Source organism: Colletotrichum scovillei (genome assembly GCF_011075155.1).
Source record: "Colletotrichum scovillei strain TJNH1 chromosome Unknown Contig00003, whole genome shotgun sequence".
In the NCBI taxonomy this organism is placed as follows: domain Eukaryota; kingdom Fungi; phylum Ascomycota; class Sordariomycetes; order Glomerellales; family Glomerellaceae; genus Colletotrichum; species Colletotrichum scovillei.
Window position 1 is genome coordinate 2,069,612 of NW_023336261.1, and position 15,856 is coordinate 2,085,467.

At 53.1% G+C, this 15,856-nt stretch overlaps 4 protein-coding genes across 4 annotated transcripts; 1 reads left to right on the plus strand and 3 right to left on the minus strand.

Annotated features, from left to right (window-relative positions):
- Window positions 1-356: 356 nt before the first annotated feature.
- HER10_EVM0006586 (uncharacterized protein) lies at window positions 357-1,235 on the minus strand (the record flags this gene model as incomplete). The annotated part of the gene is made up of 2 exons (XM_035476168.1): window positions 720-1,235; window positions 357-640 (listed from the first exon to the last, which is right to left on the minus strand). The coding sequence occupies exons 1-2, from the start codon at window positions 1,207-1,209 to the stop codon at window positions 357-359; spliced, it is 774 nt and encodes a 257-aa protein (XP_035336136.1). The 5' UTR covers window positions 1,210-1,235.
- A 1,685-nt stretch (window positions 1,236-2,920) lies between these two features.
- HER10_EVM0006616 (uncharacterized protein) lies at window positions 2,921-5,077 on the plus strand (the record flags this gene model as incomplete). The annotated part of the gene is made up of 2 exons (XM_035476197.1): window positions 2,921-3,626; window positions 3,876-5,077. The coding sequence occupies 2 exons, from the start codon at window positions 2,921-2,923 to the stop codon at window positions 5,075-5,077; spliced, it is 1,908 nt and encodes a 635-aa protein (XP_035336139.1).
- A 1,195-nt stretch (window positions 5,078-6,272) lies between these two features.
- HER10_EVM0007445 (dihydrouridine synthase) lies at window positions 6,273-8,329 on the minus strand. Its single transcript, XM_035477000.1, has 2 exons — window positions 7,965-8,329; window positions 6,273-7,873 (listed from the first exon to the last, which is right to left on the minus strand). The coding sequence occupies exons 1-2, from the start codon at window positions 8,115-8,117 to the stop codon at window positions 6,323-6,325; spliced, it is 1,704 nt and encodes a 567-aa protein (XP_035336221.1). The 5' UTR covers window positions 8,118-8,329; the 3' UTR covers window positions 6,273-6,322.
- Window positions 8,330-8,698: 369 nt separating this feature from the next.
- HER10_EVM0012914 (uncharacterized protein) lies at window positions 8,699-13,253 on the minus strand. The gene is made up of 3 exons (XM_035482292.1): window positions 11,000-13,253; window positions 9,492-10,862; window positions 8,699-9,440 (listed from the first exon to the last, which is right to left on the minus strand). Exons 1-3 carry the CDS (start codon window positions 11,954-11,956, stop codon window positions 9,393-9,395), a joined length of 2,376 nt encoding a protein of 791 aa, XP_035336710.1. The 5' UTR covers window positions 11,957-13,253; the 3' UTR covers window positions 8,699-9,392.
- Window positions 13,254-15,856: the final 2,603 nt, after the last annotated feature.

Genomic DNA, 15,856 nt, shown 5'->3' on the forward strand with positions numbered 1-15,856 from the left:
CCCCCCGGTTCCATCGGCACGCGAGAGCGAGGAAAACCTATCTACCTAGTAGGTATTCATACCTGCAAAACTAGAGAGGAAAGAGGAGACGTTGGGACTAGTGCCTGTCTGCGCCGACATCTTGCGTCTTACTCCAGCTCCATGAGTCCATTCTGCGTGTTTTGTTTCTTTGTGCTCGCTTCTTCTAGCGCATCTGCCCACCGTTGCTTCGTCGCACTGGCTGAAACAACATCGCCGCTCGCCTCCAGCTAAGTTGCACGGCCGCCGCGCCGGATGTGACGCCTGTCATCCCGGAACAAGTGTTGGTTTGATTGTTGTTTATGGTCATTCGACTTTTTTTTTTTTTTTTTCGACGATTACTGAGATTTATTCCACTCAACACACTCCTCCAACTTGACCCCGTTGCCGCCGAAACAGTCCAGCGCGCTACCAATTGTCAGGTCCACCTTGCCCTTGCTCAGCTTCTTCACCATCTCCAGATCCTCCAGGTTCCTGCCGCCGCCGGCGTACGTCACAGGCAGACTGCACCACTCGGCCAGTCTCTCCACCAGCTTCTCGTCGATGCCCTTTTGCAGACCCTCGTTGTCTGCTGCGTGGATGAGGAACTCTGAGCAATAGGGCTCCAGTTGCTTGATGGATTCTGCAACACACAGTCAGTCAGCCAGCCATGTGACATCCACGCACTTCGTGTCCATCAAACCGTGCCGCTAGAAACATACCTTGATTGACCTCCATGTCTGTGATCGTCTGCCACTTGTTCATGGCCACAAACCACCTGTCATCTCCGCGCCGCCGGCAGCTAAGGTCAATGACAAGCTTGTCCCTGTCGCCTTCCAACGCCTGCAGCACCGCATCCAGCCTCTCCTGACTGAACCGTCCCTCGGGAAAGAGGTACGACGTGATGATGACCTTCTCCGCGCCGGCGTCAACCCACTCCTTTGCGTTCGTGTCGTTGATGCCTCCCCCAACCTGCAACCCGCCGGGCCACGCCTTTAGCGACTCCCGCGCGGCCTCGGTGTTGCCGGGCCCCAGCATGATGACATGGGCGCCCGTGAGCTCATTGTCTTTGTACAGCCGCGCAAAGTGCGCCGGCGGGTGCGTCGAGACAAAGTTGGTCTTGAGCTCCGCTGTTGTGCTGTCGAGGGTGCCGCCGACGATTTGCTTCACCTGACCGGCGTGCAGGTCTATACAGGGACGAAAGCGTGTCATTTTGGTATGTGTGATGGTGTATACTCTAGTGGTTTGAAGAAGTTCTACCAACTCGAGTTCCACGGCTGCGTCACTGCTTGACCCCTCCTGTTCAATTTTGTGTGGATGGTGGGGTTGCGATGTCGGTGCAAGGCTAACTGCCGTTCTCTCGTTGTGAGGTTTCAGGCTAGGTTACACACCTTGGATCCGGTCAATTGGAGTGGTCAATTCAATTTCCTATTCCTCGAGACCGTTCTTCGAATCTTCATTATATTTCAATACCATTTCCTCGATCTGCGAGTAAAAATTTGCAGGGACGTTCGTATGAGGTGTTAAGCCGGTACTTCCTTCGGTCCAGTCTTAGCCAGCATTGACCCAGATGCAATTCCAAACTCAGGCCTTCGAGCTAATGCTGAGAAAACAGAGAACCATTCACTTTCTGAAACAGAAACAAAGAATCAGACATTTTGGGTTTCGACAATCTTTACAGGATCTCCTTTTCGATGCGGCACGAAGCCTTCTGAGAGGGAATCAGGTGGATTTCGCTGCCAAGGCGACTCTAACGATACTAGAGCTCTCAACTGGCACCATCTTTCAACAAATCCGGCTGTGTGTTCTAGTGGTTATGATTCCTCGTTCACAATGTGAACACTTGAACTCCGAGGAGGTCGCAGGTTCGAACCCTGCCGCGGTCACAGTATCTAATTCTTTTGCATTTTTGGACAAGTCGATATTGATTGTTCTAATACTAAGCTAGAAATATTCATGTAACATACAATTGACACATTTCGACGTTCACCGCAAGCTGGAGAGTGCTGTCGTCCGCCAAATCCAGGGAACCGCCACCAACCAATATGCTCGACTCCTGGATAGCTGTGATTCCACGAATCTGTCCGTATCAGGTCGGGCTACCTTGGTGGGACAGGACACGATGCAAGAAATAGGCAGTGAGTACTCCGTAATCATGTCATGAACAACTCATCGAGCCGATTATCTGCGCGTTCTTACCGAGCTCCGTGTAGCAAAGCCTAGCTTCCAAGTCAGTGTGCTACTTCGGCCGACCAATCACTCAGCCAAAGTAGGTGCTGCCTATTGCTTGCTCTCGACAGCACAAACGTTGAACAAAACCGCCCGAAGGTAGTGATGCCCATTCGTATAGCGAGTACCTGTGTCACTTGTGAGAAGCCGAGTCTCGGTCTCGATACCAAGTCCTACCATGTCAGAGCTACAGTCAAAAAAGCCCAACCATTTTCTTTTCGCTACCGCATTCTGTCTCACCCGAAGCTCACAGCCATGTGACCGGCGATGCTCTATAGAGGCACAAATACTTCCACTGACGTGAAAGCTGCCCTCAACATTTCTCGGTGTAGCACTGGGTCAGTCCCCCATCCAGTGAGGCAGCCAAGTGGGTGACAAAATCGATTTCCTGCTCTTCATCTTGATAAGTACCCCTATCACTTCTCATATCATAATTACTACCTTTCAATATTAGCGTCCTTCTTAGGTATATACGTAGAGAAATATACTCTGCTTAATAGATATCAATGCTAGTGGCAATAGCGGCGAAACTGCTTGTCGCATATTTCGAGCGGAAATCGATCTTGTCACCCACTTGGCAGCCTGCATATATACTGAGTGTATCTTTCACTCGACGGCCGTCTACAACGTTCTCGAGCCAACAACCATGATGGCGATACCACGAAAGCCCGTCCCAGACATTACAGATGCCTCAATGATGCCGCGGACTTCGATCAGTGTAGGCCATGGGGCTCTATACCAACCCCAGACTTCATGTTTGGCTTCGAACACCGACACCGTCAACGAGCCTACAACCGAGACAAACAGCCTCACCTCGGACAGGACCAAGAGCCAATATTCAAAGGGCAGCTCCAGCGGGTGCGGTTGGACACTAGAGATTTGCGCTCTTGTTCTGAGTATTACAGCTTTGGTCACGGTCGCTGCCCTTCTACTGGCGTACGACGGGAAGCCCTTGTCGACATGGTCCTTCTTCCTCACCTTCAACACGATCATCTCCTTCCTGGGCACGATATCTCGGACTACACTCGCATTTGCCATTGGCGCTTGTTTGAGCCAGGAGAAATGGAACTGGTTTAGGCGTAAGGATGATTATGTGATAAGTTACGACCGGTTTGAGGAAGCAGGACGTGGCCCTTTGGGAAGCGTCCGTCTTCTGTGGCGTATCAAGCACAGGTACCTACCTACTTTGATGCCCATTACGATGCAGTGTACTCGGCTGAACATTGTCCACAGGCACTGGGTGTGTTTCGGTGCTCTGGCAACGATTGTCTTGCTCGGATTCGAACCTTTCCTCCAGGCGGTCGTCGAACTCTACGAGAAGGAAGTCGAGTCGGCCGGGATAGGCGTGGTGGCACATATTGGTCGAGTTAAAAGACTCGACGCTGGCAAGATAGCAATCAGTGAGCCAGTGGTTGATCGCATTCTAATGCCGCTTTCGACGAGCTTCGTCTGGACCGAAACTGCTTACCTCGAATATGACTTCGGCTCACTCTCCGCGATCTGGACAGCTTTCAACAATCTCAGCTCCCAGAGCAATCAGCAACCCGCTTTCACTTGTGCAACAGGGAACTGCACCTGGGCCCCTCATGCCTCGTTGGCAGTTTGCAGCGCGTGCAATGATATTTCAAGCCACTTGGTAGAATCCACAGGTCATGCTCATACTCTTGACCCAGCTGTCACCGCTCACAACTTTACTAATATCTCCATGCTCAAGCATCCATTTACGAAATTCGAACTTCCGACGATGAATTTGTCTATTTCTAACTTTGACGATGGCATCGGACTGCAGGTTGAGCTTACATGCCAGTCTACAACGCAGCCCGGGAGTACGCTGTCGTTCCAAGACTCAAGGGCTTTGCTTGTCTCATTCGCCATGATGAGTGTAAAGCCCAGCACCCCAGGAAGCAAAAGGCAATCCGGCGAAGCTACCGCTCTTGAGTGTGCCTTGTCCTTCTGCACGAATATTTATCGCTCGAATGTCAACAAAGGTGTTCTGAGCGAAGAGGTGCTTGGCTCATATTCGATCCGAAACCTCGACTCCTATGTTGGCTCAAAATTACAGGATTCAGATTGGGGAGGCCAAATAGATTCGTTCAAAAACTGGAATAAGATGCACAATTACACGCTCGACTTTCGCCTTTTCGGAGAAATGGAGCGAACGGATCTACAGCTCAACCTGCCGTCCGACAACAGCAGCATCACCGCACTGATAGACAAGGACAACCTATGGTTCAATATATCCCACGCAGCCGCGGCGACTCTGTCGAACGCGTTCGTGGAGAAGTTTTCCAGGCGTTCTCCCCCGTTCGAATCGAAGCAGCTCATCTATCCAACTTTTGAACCATTTCAGCTTGTCCAGCCTTCTGTGATCACAGCACTTGGCACATCACAGAACCTGTCAGCTACGTTCGAGATAGCCGCCCTCGCGATGACCAAGTGGATGCGTGACGCTTCGCTGAAAATCACACCTCACAATGGGACAACTTACGAGTCAGTCGTCCACATAGGTGTAAGATGGGGATTCATGTCACTACCTTTCGGTGTGCTCCTTGGCGGATGTCTTTTTTGTCTGTTTTCGATGCTTGAGACCAGGCGACTGCGACTCCCAGCCTGGAAGGGCAGCTCGTTAGCGGGGTTGACTCACGGGCTGGATGCAGAGGCTAGGGAGCACCTCAGAGAGATGGGAGATATTTCAAAGCATGCTAAGCGTGTCAAGATCCGGATGGTCGATTCTATGTTAGGGCCGGAGCTAGTCTTATCCAACAATCTAGATCCAGTGACTAAGGCTGAGGGCCGTGGCTACTCGACTGATGGAGAGGAGCTTCGAGGAACGGATCATTCTCATAGTTGATAATGTGGCGCAAATGATAGGCCTGAGGAGCTATCGTTCGAAGATCAAGGTAGACTTGGTTTATTGTGATTTTGAAACACCATTTTCATGGTTAGAATTTGCCATACACCCAACCAGACGACAGACACCACATCAACAGTGATCGAGCATCTCCATGGCATGCTTACCATTGAAGCACACCTTCCTCAAACGTGTCAGGTCGCCCCAAGACCGAATCCTATTCGCCTGGCATCAAGCACCATGTGCCAGGTTGGCTCTTCATTAACGTAGCGGTAGCCTGACTCAATATTCTCATGGTTTGCAAAGGCAAGGGCGGTGATAGAACCGTACAAAACGAGACACCATCCTCCCGCCCCTAAAACTAACGATTGGCGGTTTTGACAAAAACAAAAGCCTTCAACAAGAATACGAATTTCTCTCAATGCACTCAAACGCCATCTTTCTCTACTATATAAAGCAATGAGGAGGAACTTACTTGGGCTATAAAACGAAGGGGATTGATTCCTCAACACAAGACCGAGTAGTAACCATCATTGAATTGAACAACTAAGTTGCGCTAAACTCTTCTTCGCCATTCAAGCAAAGGGCACACAGACACATCTGAAAGGAATATAAGAATCGACTTCCGGCGTGATTGCCCATCCGCCGCTGGGAATATGCATTGCAGTTTTTATATCCCATGATGGGGAATCTGGATGCTGGTAAAAGTTAGTGAGCACCACAACTAGATACCTTTAATAAGCTATCAGGGTACCCAGAGGTCACACCTAGCCACGTCCTGGCACCTCCTGCGCTCTCGAAGACCACCTTTTGTAGCATATACCGGGTGGTATACGTATAGGCGCAACAAGGGATATGCATGGTCAGCGAGTTCTCGCTCTACGCTTTTGCCGAGGCGAAGGTGTCTCTCAACGTACCTCAGAGAATCTTCTCCCCCAGAGTTCTAGCAGCAGCCCAAAAGCTCCATGATGGACCAGAACCACCACCTAGCCTGGGTCATTGGTGAACCGAAAGGCGAGTAGCCGATTTAAATAAGATAACAGAAGCTCCGGTGAGGCGAAAGGGCCTCCCCCACTTGTGACTTACGGGCAAGGCCTCAAAATAACACATCTTGATGTATGCTTCAGTCCAACAATCTGGCAGAGCAAGACTGTCATTTAGAGGAGTATGTCATTCTCAGGAGAGAGGGGTATATTATTCTAATTGTCTATTTTTCAATTATGCTTGGCCAGCGCTTCGCGATCCTCAGCCGGCAAGCAACTTATCATCAGTCTCCAAAACTTTTTCCTGGACACTCTGATCCTCCTTCTCCCCATTCTTCTTCACATCCTCCTCCTTGCCCTCCTCCCTTGCCGCCTCCCCGTTGCCAGCAGCCTTCAACTTGGCCTTATCCTTCTTACTCAACGACACCGCCCCCTTCGCCATAGCCTCCTTGGGCAAAGGCCGAATAATCGGCTGCACAACCCACCAAGGCCTCTTACACCTCTTCACCGCGCCCCTCGAACTCTCCCCGTCCTCCTCCACAACCTCCGCGGCATCGGCCTCCGGACCCAGCACCTCGTCACCCGCAAACATCTCCGCGCCTCGAGCCTCGTACTCAATCAGCCCCTCGGCAACCTTCCTCTCCACCATGCTCAAAATCCTCTCGTACGCCTCCAAATCGCCCGCCCGGCTCCGCGCCAACAAGTCCCGCACATCGGTGTGCTTCGACACGAAGTGCCGCAGCAGGTGAAACATATGCGGTTGCATCGCAGAGTAATTCGGGCTCAGCGCTCGGCTCTTGGCAGATTTGGGTCCGTTGGTCACGTCCCGCCTCCTCTTCTTCCGCTCCGGCTCGTCCTGCTCCGCCTCCGCGCGATCCATCTCCTCCATCCACGCCGTGTCGTCACCGGGCACGAACAGCTCACGCCGCGAGGGAGGGTCCTGGCCCGCCGCGTACTTGTGCAGGATGTCCATGTACCGCCTCATCACCGCGTCGACGCGGTACCCTCCCTTCCCGTCCTTGCCGCGCCAGTACTCCCTCGTCTCGGTCCCCGGGTCCGGCGGCCGGCTGAAGATGGCCGGGTCACTCAGGTTTCCCTCGGCGCTCATCACGCCATCCGCGCCTGTGGCGTCCAGAGCGCGCTGTAAATCCGCATGCTGCAGTATATTCCCGTTCGCGAAGAGCACCGTCTCGGGCGGCAGCTGGCCCCTCAACCACCGAATGGTCTCCCAGTCCGCCAGGCCCGTCAAGTGTCCCTTTTGCTCGCGCAGCCGACCGTGGACCGTAAGGATGGACGCGCCCGCCGCGAGCACGTTGCGCGCGTACGCCAGCGTCGCGGCCCTGGTGTCGAGGATGCGGATCTTGGCCGTCACGGGGATGGGCAAGTTCTTGTGCAGGGTGTTGATGAGCTTGAAGATGAGGTCCTGGTCCTCCTGCAAGAAGGCGCCGTATTTTCCCTTCTTGGCGATGCCTTGCGGGCATCCCAGGTTCAGGTCCACGGCGTCGCAGTACGGCGCGACCTTGAGGGCGGCGCCGAGGAGGGCATCGGGGTCGTTTGCGCAGAATTGCACAAAGAGAGGTCTGTCGATGGCGGGGTTGCCGTCGAGCCAGGGCTTGGTCGTCGGAGTCGGGTTCGTCGGAGTCGCAGCGGTGCCAGTCGCATCGTTCGAGTCGTCGGGTCTGACCGCTTGGAAATGACACTGGCGGTAGTTTTCTGTGTCTTTGTACAGTCGCGCATGGAACATGGGTGTGTAGGCTACCAGGTTCTTCTGCTCGGACGCTGGGATGAACGACCGGCTCAGCATTCGCCATGCCTATAGAAGGCCTTTAGCAATCCCGCTCCCAGACAATGCCTCTCCGCTCCACGAAGCTTTTGGGGGAGAAGAGAAAGGGAAAAAAACCTACAAATTCAGATTGATCCACCATGGGTGCGAGTATGTACTTTGGACTTCCGATGCTCTCATAGAATGCCCGCCCGTGCAGCTTCGGTCTGATCACGGCCGGTGCCGATGTTCCAGCCTCAAGCCCCGCGGTCGGGGCCTCTGTCGTTGTCGCCATGCTTCTCGTCGAGGTCAAGAATCGGGCGAACCGGGTTGTCTGAGACGTCCGGAGCCTCCAGAGCTTGAGAAACCCCTCCAGAATTTCGACTGTAATTGTAGAAAAGAGAAGGGGAAGAAAAAAAACTGATGACTTGGCGGTCCAGTTTGATATCGCACGCTCGACCGAATCTCGCCTTGACGTCTACTGCAACTCTTTGCCTTGGCTTGCGATGGCAGAAATTTTTGGGTGAGCCTTGCACACTAACAGAGTGCGAGGCTGAGAAACCCCAGATGGGAGACTCTACCTGATTGGGTGGGGTCATTGGGCCCAGTGTTTCCCCCACGCATGGAACCTACCTAGGGAACTGTGAGGGAAAGGGGAACTGTCATCTACAGCAAATGACGTCGTCCCGCCGATCAAGGAGAAACGTTCTGCGGAGACAGGTACCTGATACTGCGGCTTCTCGAGGCTCATCTAGCTCTAGCACTGAGACGGTGTGTCAGACCATTCATGACACACGCAACCCAACAAAGGATTGCTTGCGTAGGACGGGACTTTTCACATGCAAACTTTTCACTATACGCACTCGCCCTAGTCCGCTCTAAACTATTCAATTCGCTGGAGCGGTCGATACCAGCACCGAGACCTCGCTGAGACTAAGCTGTTCTTTTGGAAGAAAAAAGCCACACTCTATTCCGCCTCCTCATGACCCGACGAACTTTGAAGGCGACGTAACTCGAAGAGAACCGACAGGTAACGAAAAGTCCTTTAAGCCCTTACAAAACAAATATCGAAACACTAAACCTCAATCGAGTGTCAAGTGTGTGTATGTGTGTGAGTGAGTGATGCCATCTTTTCAGAAATCCGCATCTAAGTCGTCAGAGGACTTGGGCCCATCTGAAAAAGTGTAAGAGGTCACCGCTATTATCGCCATCATGTCCTGAGGTCCGTGTGATTGCTGCTCAAATGCAAAGAGGCCATCGGCCCGTAATCTGCACTGACTGGCCTGCTGCAAGGCTGTCCCGTCCGGCCGCCGTCTTCGTATACCTCCCGCCCATTGTGAAAATAGTAAAATAAAAAAAAGAATTAATCGACAAAGGGCGGCCGGGCAAGGCTTCTCAGTCAGGCAAGAAAAATGCTGTCGAGTGACGATAGTGAACGCCCTGACACCGTACGATGCTGTTCCTGAACGCCGTCGAATGGTAAATGTAGTTCAAATACATGATTGAGGGTTTGGTGCCCGTCATCAAGAAGCAAAAGTGGTGAGATTCCGTCTTGCAGGCGTAGCCGTCGTTAGAAGAAGTGCGTGTAAATCTTGGAGTTTTCGTGAACTTCCATTTCCTGTAAGCAGTTAGCGATGCATCCATCTGTGATGTCAAGATCAGCATGTACCATCTTGAATGTGTTGAGCTCCTCTTTGATCTGCTGGGCTAGCATCGGCGTTAGGCGATTGCAGGTAGCAATTTCGCCCCTACGATCATATTCGCCGCTAGGCCAAGTGTCGTGGAAGACGATTCTCGGCGAGAAAGTTGCATTCCTCTTGGCGGAGCCTGAAGGCGTACCTGGGGCACTCTTGGTGTCCTGGCGAAGCCTCAAAGCAGTCATGAAATAGTCTTCGTTACCGATGGCGACAGATCCGGAACGCTTATGGCCCTGAGCGTCATCATTTGGCGTGCTGGGTGCGGTCGAGATGGGAGAATCAGCGACATTCGGGATCGCGGGCAACTCGAAGTTGGATCGCGGGTCGCGAGCAGGGCTGCCTGATCTGTTGTGCTTCAGAATGCCTTTCCTGACAGCAGCAAGCACCTCGGCACGCTCCTTGTCACCATCGACAATGCTTTTTCGCCTCGCGCTGTCGGTACCTGAACTTCCAGCACGTTCCGAAACCATGCTAGGGGTGTTCGAAATATCCAAGGAGTTGCGTTCCAGATGAGGAAATCCAGTGCCGCCGCCGTTCTGTGCATGAGGATCAGCGTTAACATTGACTCTCTCGGCTTCAACGGTAACCATGGACACGGCAGCCTGGCTGGCTTCTGGGGCCAGCGCATCTGCTGCCGGAACGCCAATGACGGACTTTGGCCGGAAGAGACCAACGAGGTTACGAGTACTCTTTTTCATGCCACGACCCATCTTACGGATCATGATTGAGGCAGATGATGCGGTGGACGAAATGGAGAGGTTGTCGGTCGAGCTGGAGAATAGCCTTCCGCCATAGATGTTGTTCCCGATACCCCCTTCCTCCTGCTTCTTCGCGATGGCGGCCTGTTCCGCATCGTAAATTTCGGCCGCTGTCGGCTCCTTGTGCAATCTGGTAGGATCAGACACACTATTTTCGTCGATAGTAGGTTCAGGTCCGGAGGCCTTTTTGAAATCGGCCGCGCTACCAAACGAGAAGGCTCTGCGCAACCGCGATGTCTTGCTCTTGGATTTTGTACTCTTCTGGCTAATCGCAGCCAAATGCTGGGCTGCGGGGCTGCTAGCGTTGTTGCTGTTGGACGCAGTCGTGCTCTGAGACAAGGCCTGTTGCGGAGCATTGCCCAGAGAGGAAGGTGGTTTTTGGGGACTCGAGTCGGTCGCCATGGTCACCGGCTTTGAGAGAGGAGAGGGAGTAGACTGCCTCTTGGCCGCATCTGACGATGAGCTACGTGGAGGAATATTCACGATTTTAGGATAATCTTGCTTCGAAGAGCCATCATCCAAGTGTGAAGGAGTTGAAGAGGAAGAGGGGTTGCCCGTGGGGGTGGGTACGCTGCGGTTGGCAGACTGGTGGAAATAACCTTGTTAGCGATGGAACACTTGAGGATGGCTGGGCCAGTGCGTGATTGGGCAATCGAATGAAGGGATGAGGCGGAGACAGAGCGCCTCCAGCGACACCGCAAAAACCGGGAGTGACGACTTACCGAAGATGGTCTGGAATGGCTGCTGCGGCTTGATGCAAGGCTTTCAGCGCTGCCATTGCGGACATGCATGTTGTTGTCGGCGGGAGGTGCGAGACTGGAGACGATGCGAAGTGTCTTTTCGCTGTTTTTGGGAGTTGGCACGCGGTCGGAACGGGAGGAATCTTCCGGGTGAGAGAATTCCTGTGGGGTTAGCGGCTTGGGATAATCGGCAGAATCAAGCGAGTGCATGCTGCGCCGCCTGAGTCGCTTGCTGTCTTCCACACTTTGTTGTTGACTTAATTGCATGTCATCAACCGCACCATAATAACTGTTTGGTCTGCTCTGGAAAGACGGGTTCCGGCCTCGCACTGACGCGTTCTTTTGCTCATCATTATACAAATGACTAACAGTCGCCATGCCTGAGCCTGACGGGGCGCTAGTCTGGCGAGGTTGTTGTTGCTGGAGAGCCGGGCGCCGGTACCTATCAGGCGTCGTCTTAGTCCCAGCGGTCTGAGCGAATGTCATTTGCTGTGTCGTGTTGCCTGCCAAATACGCCGACTGAGGCCTCGGGGCCTGTGAATTTGTGCGAGCAGTAGGAATGCCCGAATCGTCCCTCGAACCTCCTTTGCTAGTCCCCATGCCGTGGTTGTAGCCAGCGTTTGATACTGAAGAGCTTCCTCCGTGACGCGCGCCTTGCGTCGGCACCGCAGGTGAAGATGCCGTGCGATATCCGTTGCCATATTGCTGCCACTGGTTGTTGGTGTTCAAACTCGGGGTGCTGGTGAAAGCGTAAGGCTGAATTGGGGCATTGCTACCGCGATACACGGCGGAACCTGAGAAGTTCCTCTGCGACTGTTGAGCAGCCATATATTGCTGGTTCGCCTGGGCCTGTGTTGGGACCATGTTGCCTGAGGGTCTCGACTGGAGAGTGGTAACAGTGGTGGTCTGCTGGGGGTACGTTTGAACCAGCGCGGCCATATTCCAAGGAGCCGTCGAGAGGAAATAGTGGCGAACAAGCAGTCCTTCACCGGTCCTATGTTCGGGCAAGTGGCTCGAGTTTGAAGTACGGCTAGATTGTCTTACTCCAAGGGAGGGCGAAGACAGGTGATAACGAAGCCGAGCGGTTTGCTGGCCGGATCTGCAGAATACTGTATGAGGCAGGCAAGTTAGCAAGGCTCTTTCCACTCGAGCTTGATGTCAGCATCAGACTCTCAGCAGGCCAAGCGGATGACTGGCTACTGTCATACGTATGACACGACAGGAAATCGGCCGCTGGCAACGATCAGAGTCGAGTCGAGGTACGAATCTAACGAACCTTTTTTTTGCTTTCTCTTTTATACGAAGGTAGGAAATGGAAGAATGGTTTTCTGTCCCAAAAACGACTGACTTCTTCCTAGAAAGAAGGAGGCTGTGATTGGAAACAGATAGCGATTGTGGAAACAAAGGTCGCCTGCGGCCAGGGGTTACAGTGAGAGTATCGTCGTACTGAGAATAAAGATGATGGTTCGCGTCTACTGCGAAGGGGCTGTTGGAGAGCACTCGTACGGGACGATGTAGAAATCGACCAAAGGGAGGCAGGATCAAGTGTCACCGAGACAACTCGAAGCAAAGCTAGCGGTCGACCGGGAACATGGGGATGTGAAGCACTCGTATCCGGCTCGAAATCGTAGCTAGAGAATCGTCGGGGACGGGATGAGGTGGTGACGAGTCAGCCACGCAAACCTGAAGCTCGTCTTGTGTTCGGGTTTTGAGATGGAGGGTGTATCGAGATCTCGGGTCACAAAAAGAAGAAGTTGCAGTCGATCAGCGTGGAGAGAGTGCGGTTTGTGTTTGTCTGTTTTTTTTCGGTTGCTTTCTTTTCTTCCTTGTTCTCGGAAGGACGAACGGGCGACACGTGGAAAGGAAACAAGGCGGCAGTAACGGAGATGCAAAGTGCGATTCGGGGTTGGCAACGAAGAGACGGGGGAAGAGAAGATGGATCCAAGTCGGGAAGGGGACCCTGAGAGTCAGGCAACCTCTTGGGGATTCCGTTAATTGTTTGGGGAGGGAAAAGGGGGTACGTTGGTGATGTGGGTTGGGATTTAGGGGAACGACGGTGCAATTGGGGGCAGAGAGGCGGCGGATGGGGGAAGAATAGAAGGAAGAAGGGGGAACGAAAGGGAAGAGAAGAGATGGGATATTTTTTTGAGGGGATACAGAGAGAGCAAGTCGGGTGTGGTGAGAGGGAATTCCTAGGAGGAGAGGAGGAGGAGAAGGAGGTTTCTCTCAGGCAAAATGGCGGTTCGGGGTGGGTAGGCGCAGGCAGTGAAGGGTCGAAATGGAGATTGCCAAATGGGAAGGTTTTTGGTATCGTACCGATGGCCCATGGTGCTGCATTGGTCTGCTGGAGCCAGGCGACGATGGAGTTCCACTTTCCTGGAGACCATACTGCGTACACAGTACTCCGTACCTAGTGCAGGAAATGGATCATCAAAGTACCCACGCCGCCCATTCATGCAGATAGAGATACATGCGCTTGCTTGTAAATGCACAATCCACCACGGCCTTGATCCTAGGCAGGTCCCCTACCCTTGATCCCATGTACCCTGTGTTTTCGTTGCGGCAGACTGGGTACCCCGGCCCAACGCCATCGTATCTGACTGGTCCAGTCTAGTCCTGCAAGTGCGGTCCAATGTACGGATACTTTTCTCTCCTATCCATCCGTAGTACGTTGAGGAACATTTCAGTCGCAGACGTATATGCTCGCTGCCTTTTCACAATTTGACCCTCAACTTCCTACAGTGCCTGCTTCTAGGAATAAAAGCATGGGCAGTCTACACAGAATAGACTATGTCAACATGATGGGTAAAGCGTCAGTTGTGCTTGCTTCATCGTGATCTCAGTTAAGATATCACAAGGCTGGCCATCAACGTACCTATCGGGGACTTGGCTGATGAGAGGCTCAGTTGCTGTGGACTCAGGAGAGCTTCTTCCATGTATCAATGTACTCTGGAAGGTATGTAGGAATCGAGGTTAAGCAGCCATGTGTGAGACTGTACCTTTTACCCTTCCACTTGTTATTCTCTTCCTTCTCCATAATACCTGCACACAGGGCGGACCCCCCAAATCCCCTCCGAAAATAACCCAAACAGGAAAGGTCAGGACGCGTCCCTTGGTCTCTTAGGATGGACGTGAGGACGTATTCCTACGCAGTGGGTGGCTTGGAGAATTTTGGCAATCTGTCATTGGGTGGGTGAACGAAGAGCGGCGAATCACGACCACGCTACCCCTTGCTCCTGGGTGACTGGAAATGCTCGCCGCGCTCAGAATGCCACGAGTGCCTCCTTCCTGTGTGCCTGGTGTCCCGAATGAGGAAGCCCCAAGGGATTCGGGAAACAACAAAAACACAACCACAACATTCAATGCACCACTTACCGTGCCGGTCCACCAATGTCGCGCCCGTCCCTACCTATTCACTGCTACTTCGTAAACGTAGCGTACGGGTAGGTAGGCACGTAAGCTACCCCTTGAGGCTTCAGCATCGCCAAAGAGATGGATGGGCACAGGTGCCAAAGCAAGAGCGCTGCAGATACGACCACCTCATACTCCCTACAACTTTTGAATACCTAGCAGCACGCTCAACATGATCATCTCAATTCTTGTACATGCAAGAACAATACCGTTACCTGCAACCGCCATTCCCACGCGGCACCGGGCAGAGGTCCGGGCACTGTCAGATGAGAAAGATGGGATGCTCGAGCTTCAAACCAAAAACTCAAAGACCCAAAGATGCAACACCGCTTCGGAGACTTGTTCAACGCGCAACGTCGATCCATCGCGCGTCAAACAAACGTCCAAGGAGGCGGAAACGAAACACCTCAACGTTCGCGCTCCAAAGCTCGCCCGTGCTAGGTTGTCTGACCTCACACTGTCGAGTCTTCACGGTAGCCGTACGCCTCTTCAGCCTCCCTCGCCAGAGGACCCTTACGCTTGGTACACGACAGCACTGGACGCAGTATGGATGTACAGGCTACCCAAGCAAGTCCCCAAGTGCTGAAATCCAGCAGAGAGCCAGTTCTTCGGGATTGATGCACACACCCATACCCAAACCTACTAGGCTCCAGAGTCCTACTACGTACACGATGGGACGAAATGCAGATTCTTCGGCTCGACCAATGTCATCAGCCCATCAACAGATCCCACCAAGGAACGCATGTATACTACCTACTTAGATTCTTTCGCACTTTTCTGGACCGTCTCTGGATTCACCAGCTAGAGTATCTACCTGGCTTGTCGATGCAGCTCTCGGCGGACTAGACAACAGACCGCCACGGCGGTACAACAACATGCCTCGCCAACACTTCCGGCCAATCACCATCTGGTTCGCCTCAATCTTGTCTCTGGAGCTGTCTCTCCCCCTTCTGCAGTGCAGGCTGCGGCGCGAGTGCAGTCGTCAGTCACCGGTTACGTGTGATAATCGGCGGATACGAAGGGGCAGAAGGGAACGCTTCTCCGTATTCAACTTGACAAAGTACCCCACCATGGTGGCTTTGCCATGCTAGAGATGGTGAGGTAATGCTACCTGCATATCGGAAGGGATGGCGTCCCCTGTTTTCGACAGGGAAAAAAATTGCAGGGCCACTTCACAAGCCTGCTCTGTCCACCCTCCGCCTCCCACCCCACGAGCAAGAGACAATGCCAATTCGTTCGGCGGGAGACTGGAGAATACTGGAGTTGTTGCCGCCGCCGCACTTGATCCGAAAGGCCTAGGCGTCCGGGTGGTCACCGACAAGGGAGACATGAGATGGAGGGGAAGAAGCCGTTCGTGATGGACTCCGCAGCTTGGCGACATCAGCAACACCCTACCAATAAACCCGGAAGACGTGATTTATATCCGAA

Excerpts from the sequence above, each read along its gene's own strand:
- HER10_EVM0007445 (XM_035477000.1), bottom strand. The coding sequence starts at position 8,117 with ATGGCGACAACGACAGAGGCCCCGACCGCGGGGCTTGAGGCTGGAACA. Across the intron at positions 7,874-7,964 it reads TGGTGGATCAATCTGAATTT|GCATGGCGAATGCTGAGCCG; the intron begins GTAGGTTTTTTT and ends GGCCTTCTATAG.
- HER10_EVM0012914 (XM_035482292.1), bottom strand. The coding sequence starts at position 11,956 with ATGGCCGCGCTGGTTCAAACGTACCCCCAGCAGACCACCACTGTTACC. Across the intron at positions 10,863-10,999 it reads GCCATTCCAGACCATCTTCG|TCTGCCAACCGCAGCGTACC; the intron begins GTAAGTCGTCAC and ends TATTTCCACCAG. Across the intron at positions 9,441-9,491 it reads AGCTCAACACATTCAAGATG|GAAATGGAAGTTCACGAAAA; the intron begins GTACATGCTGAT and ends AACTGCTTACAG.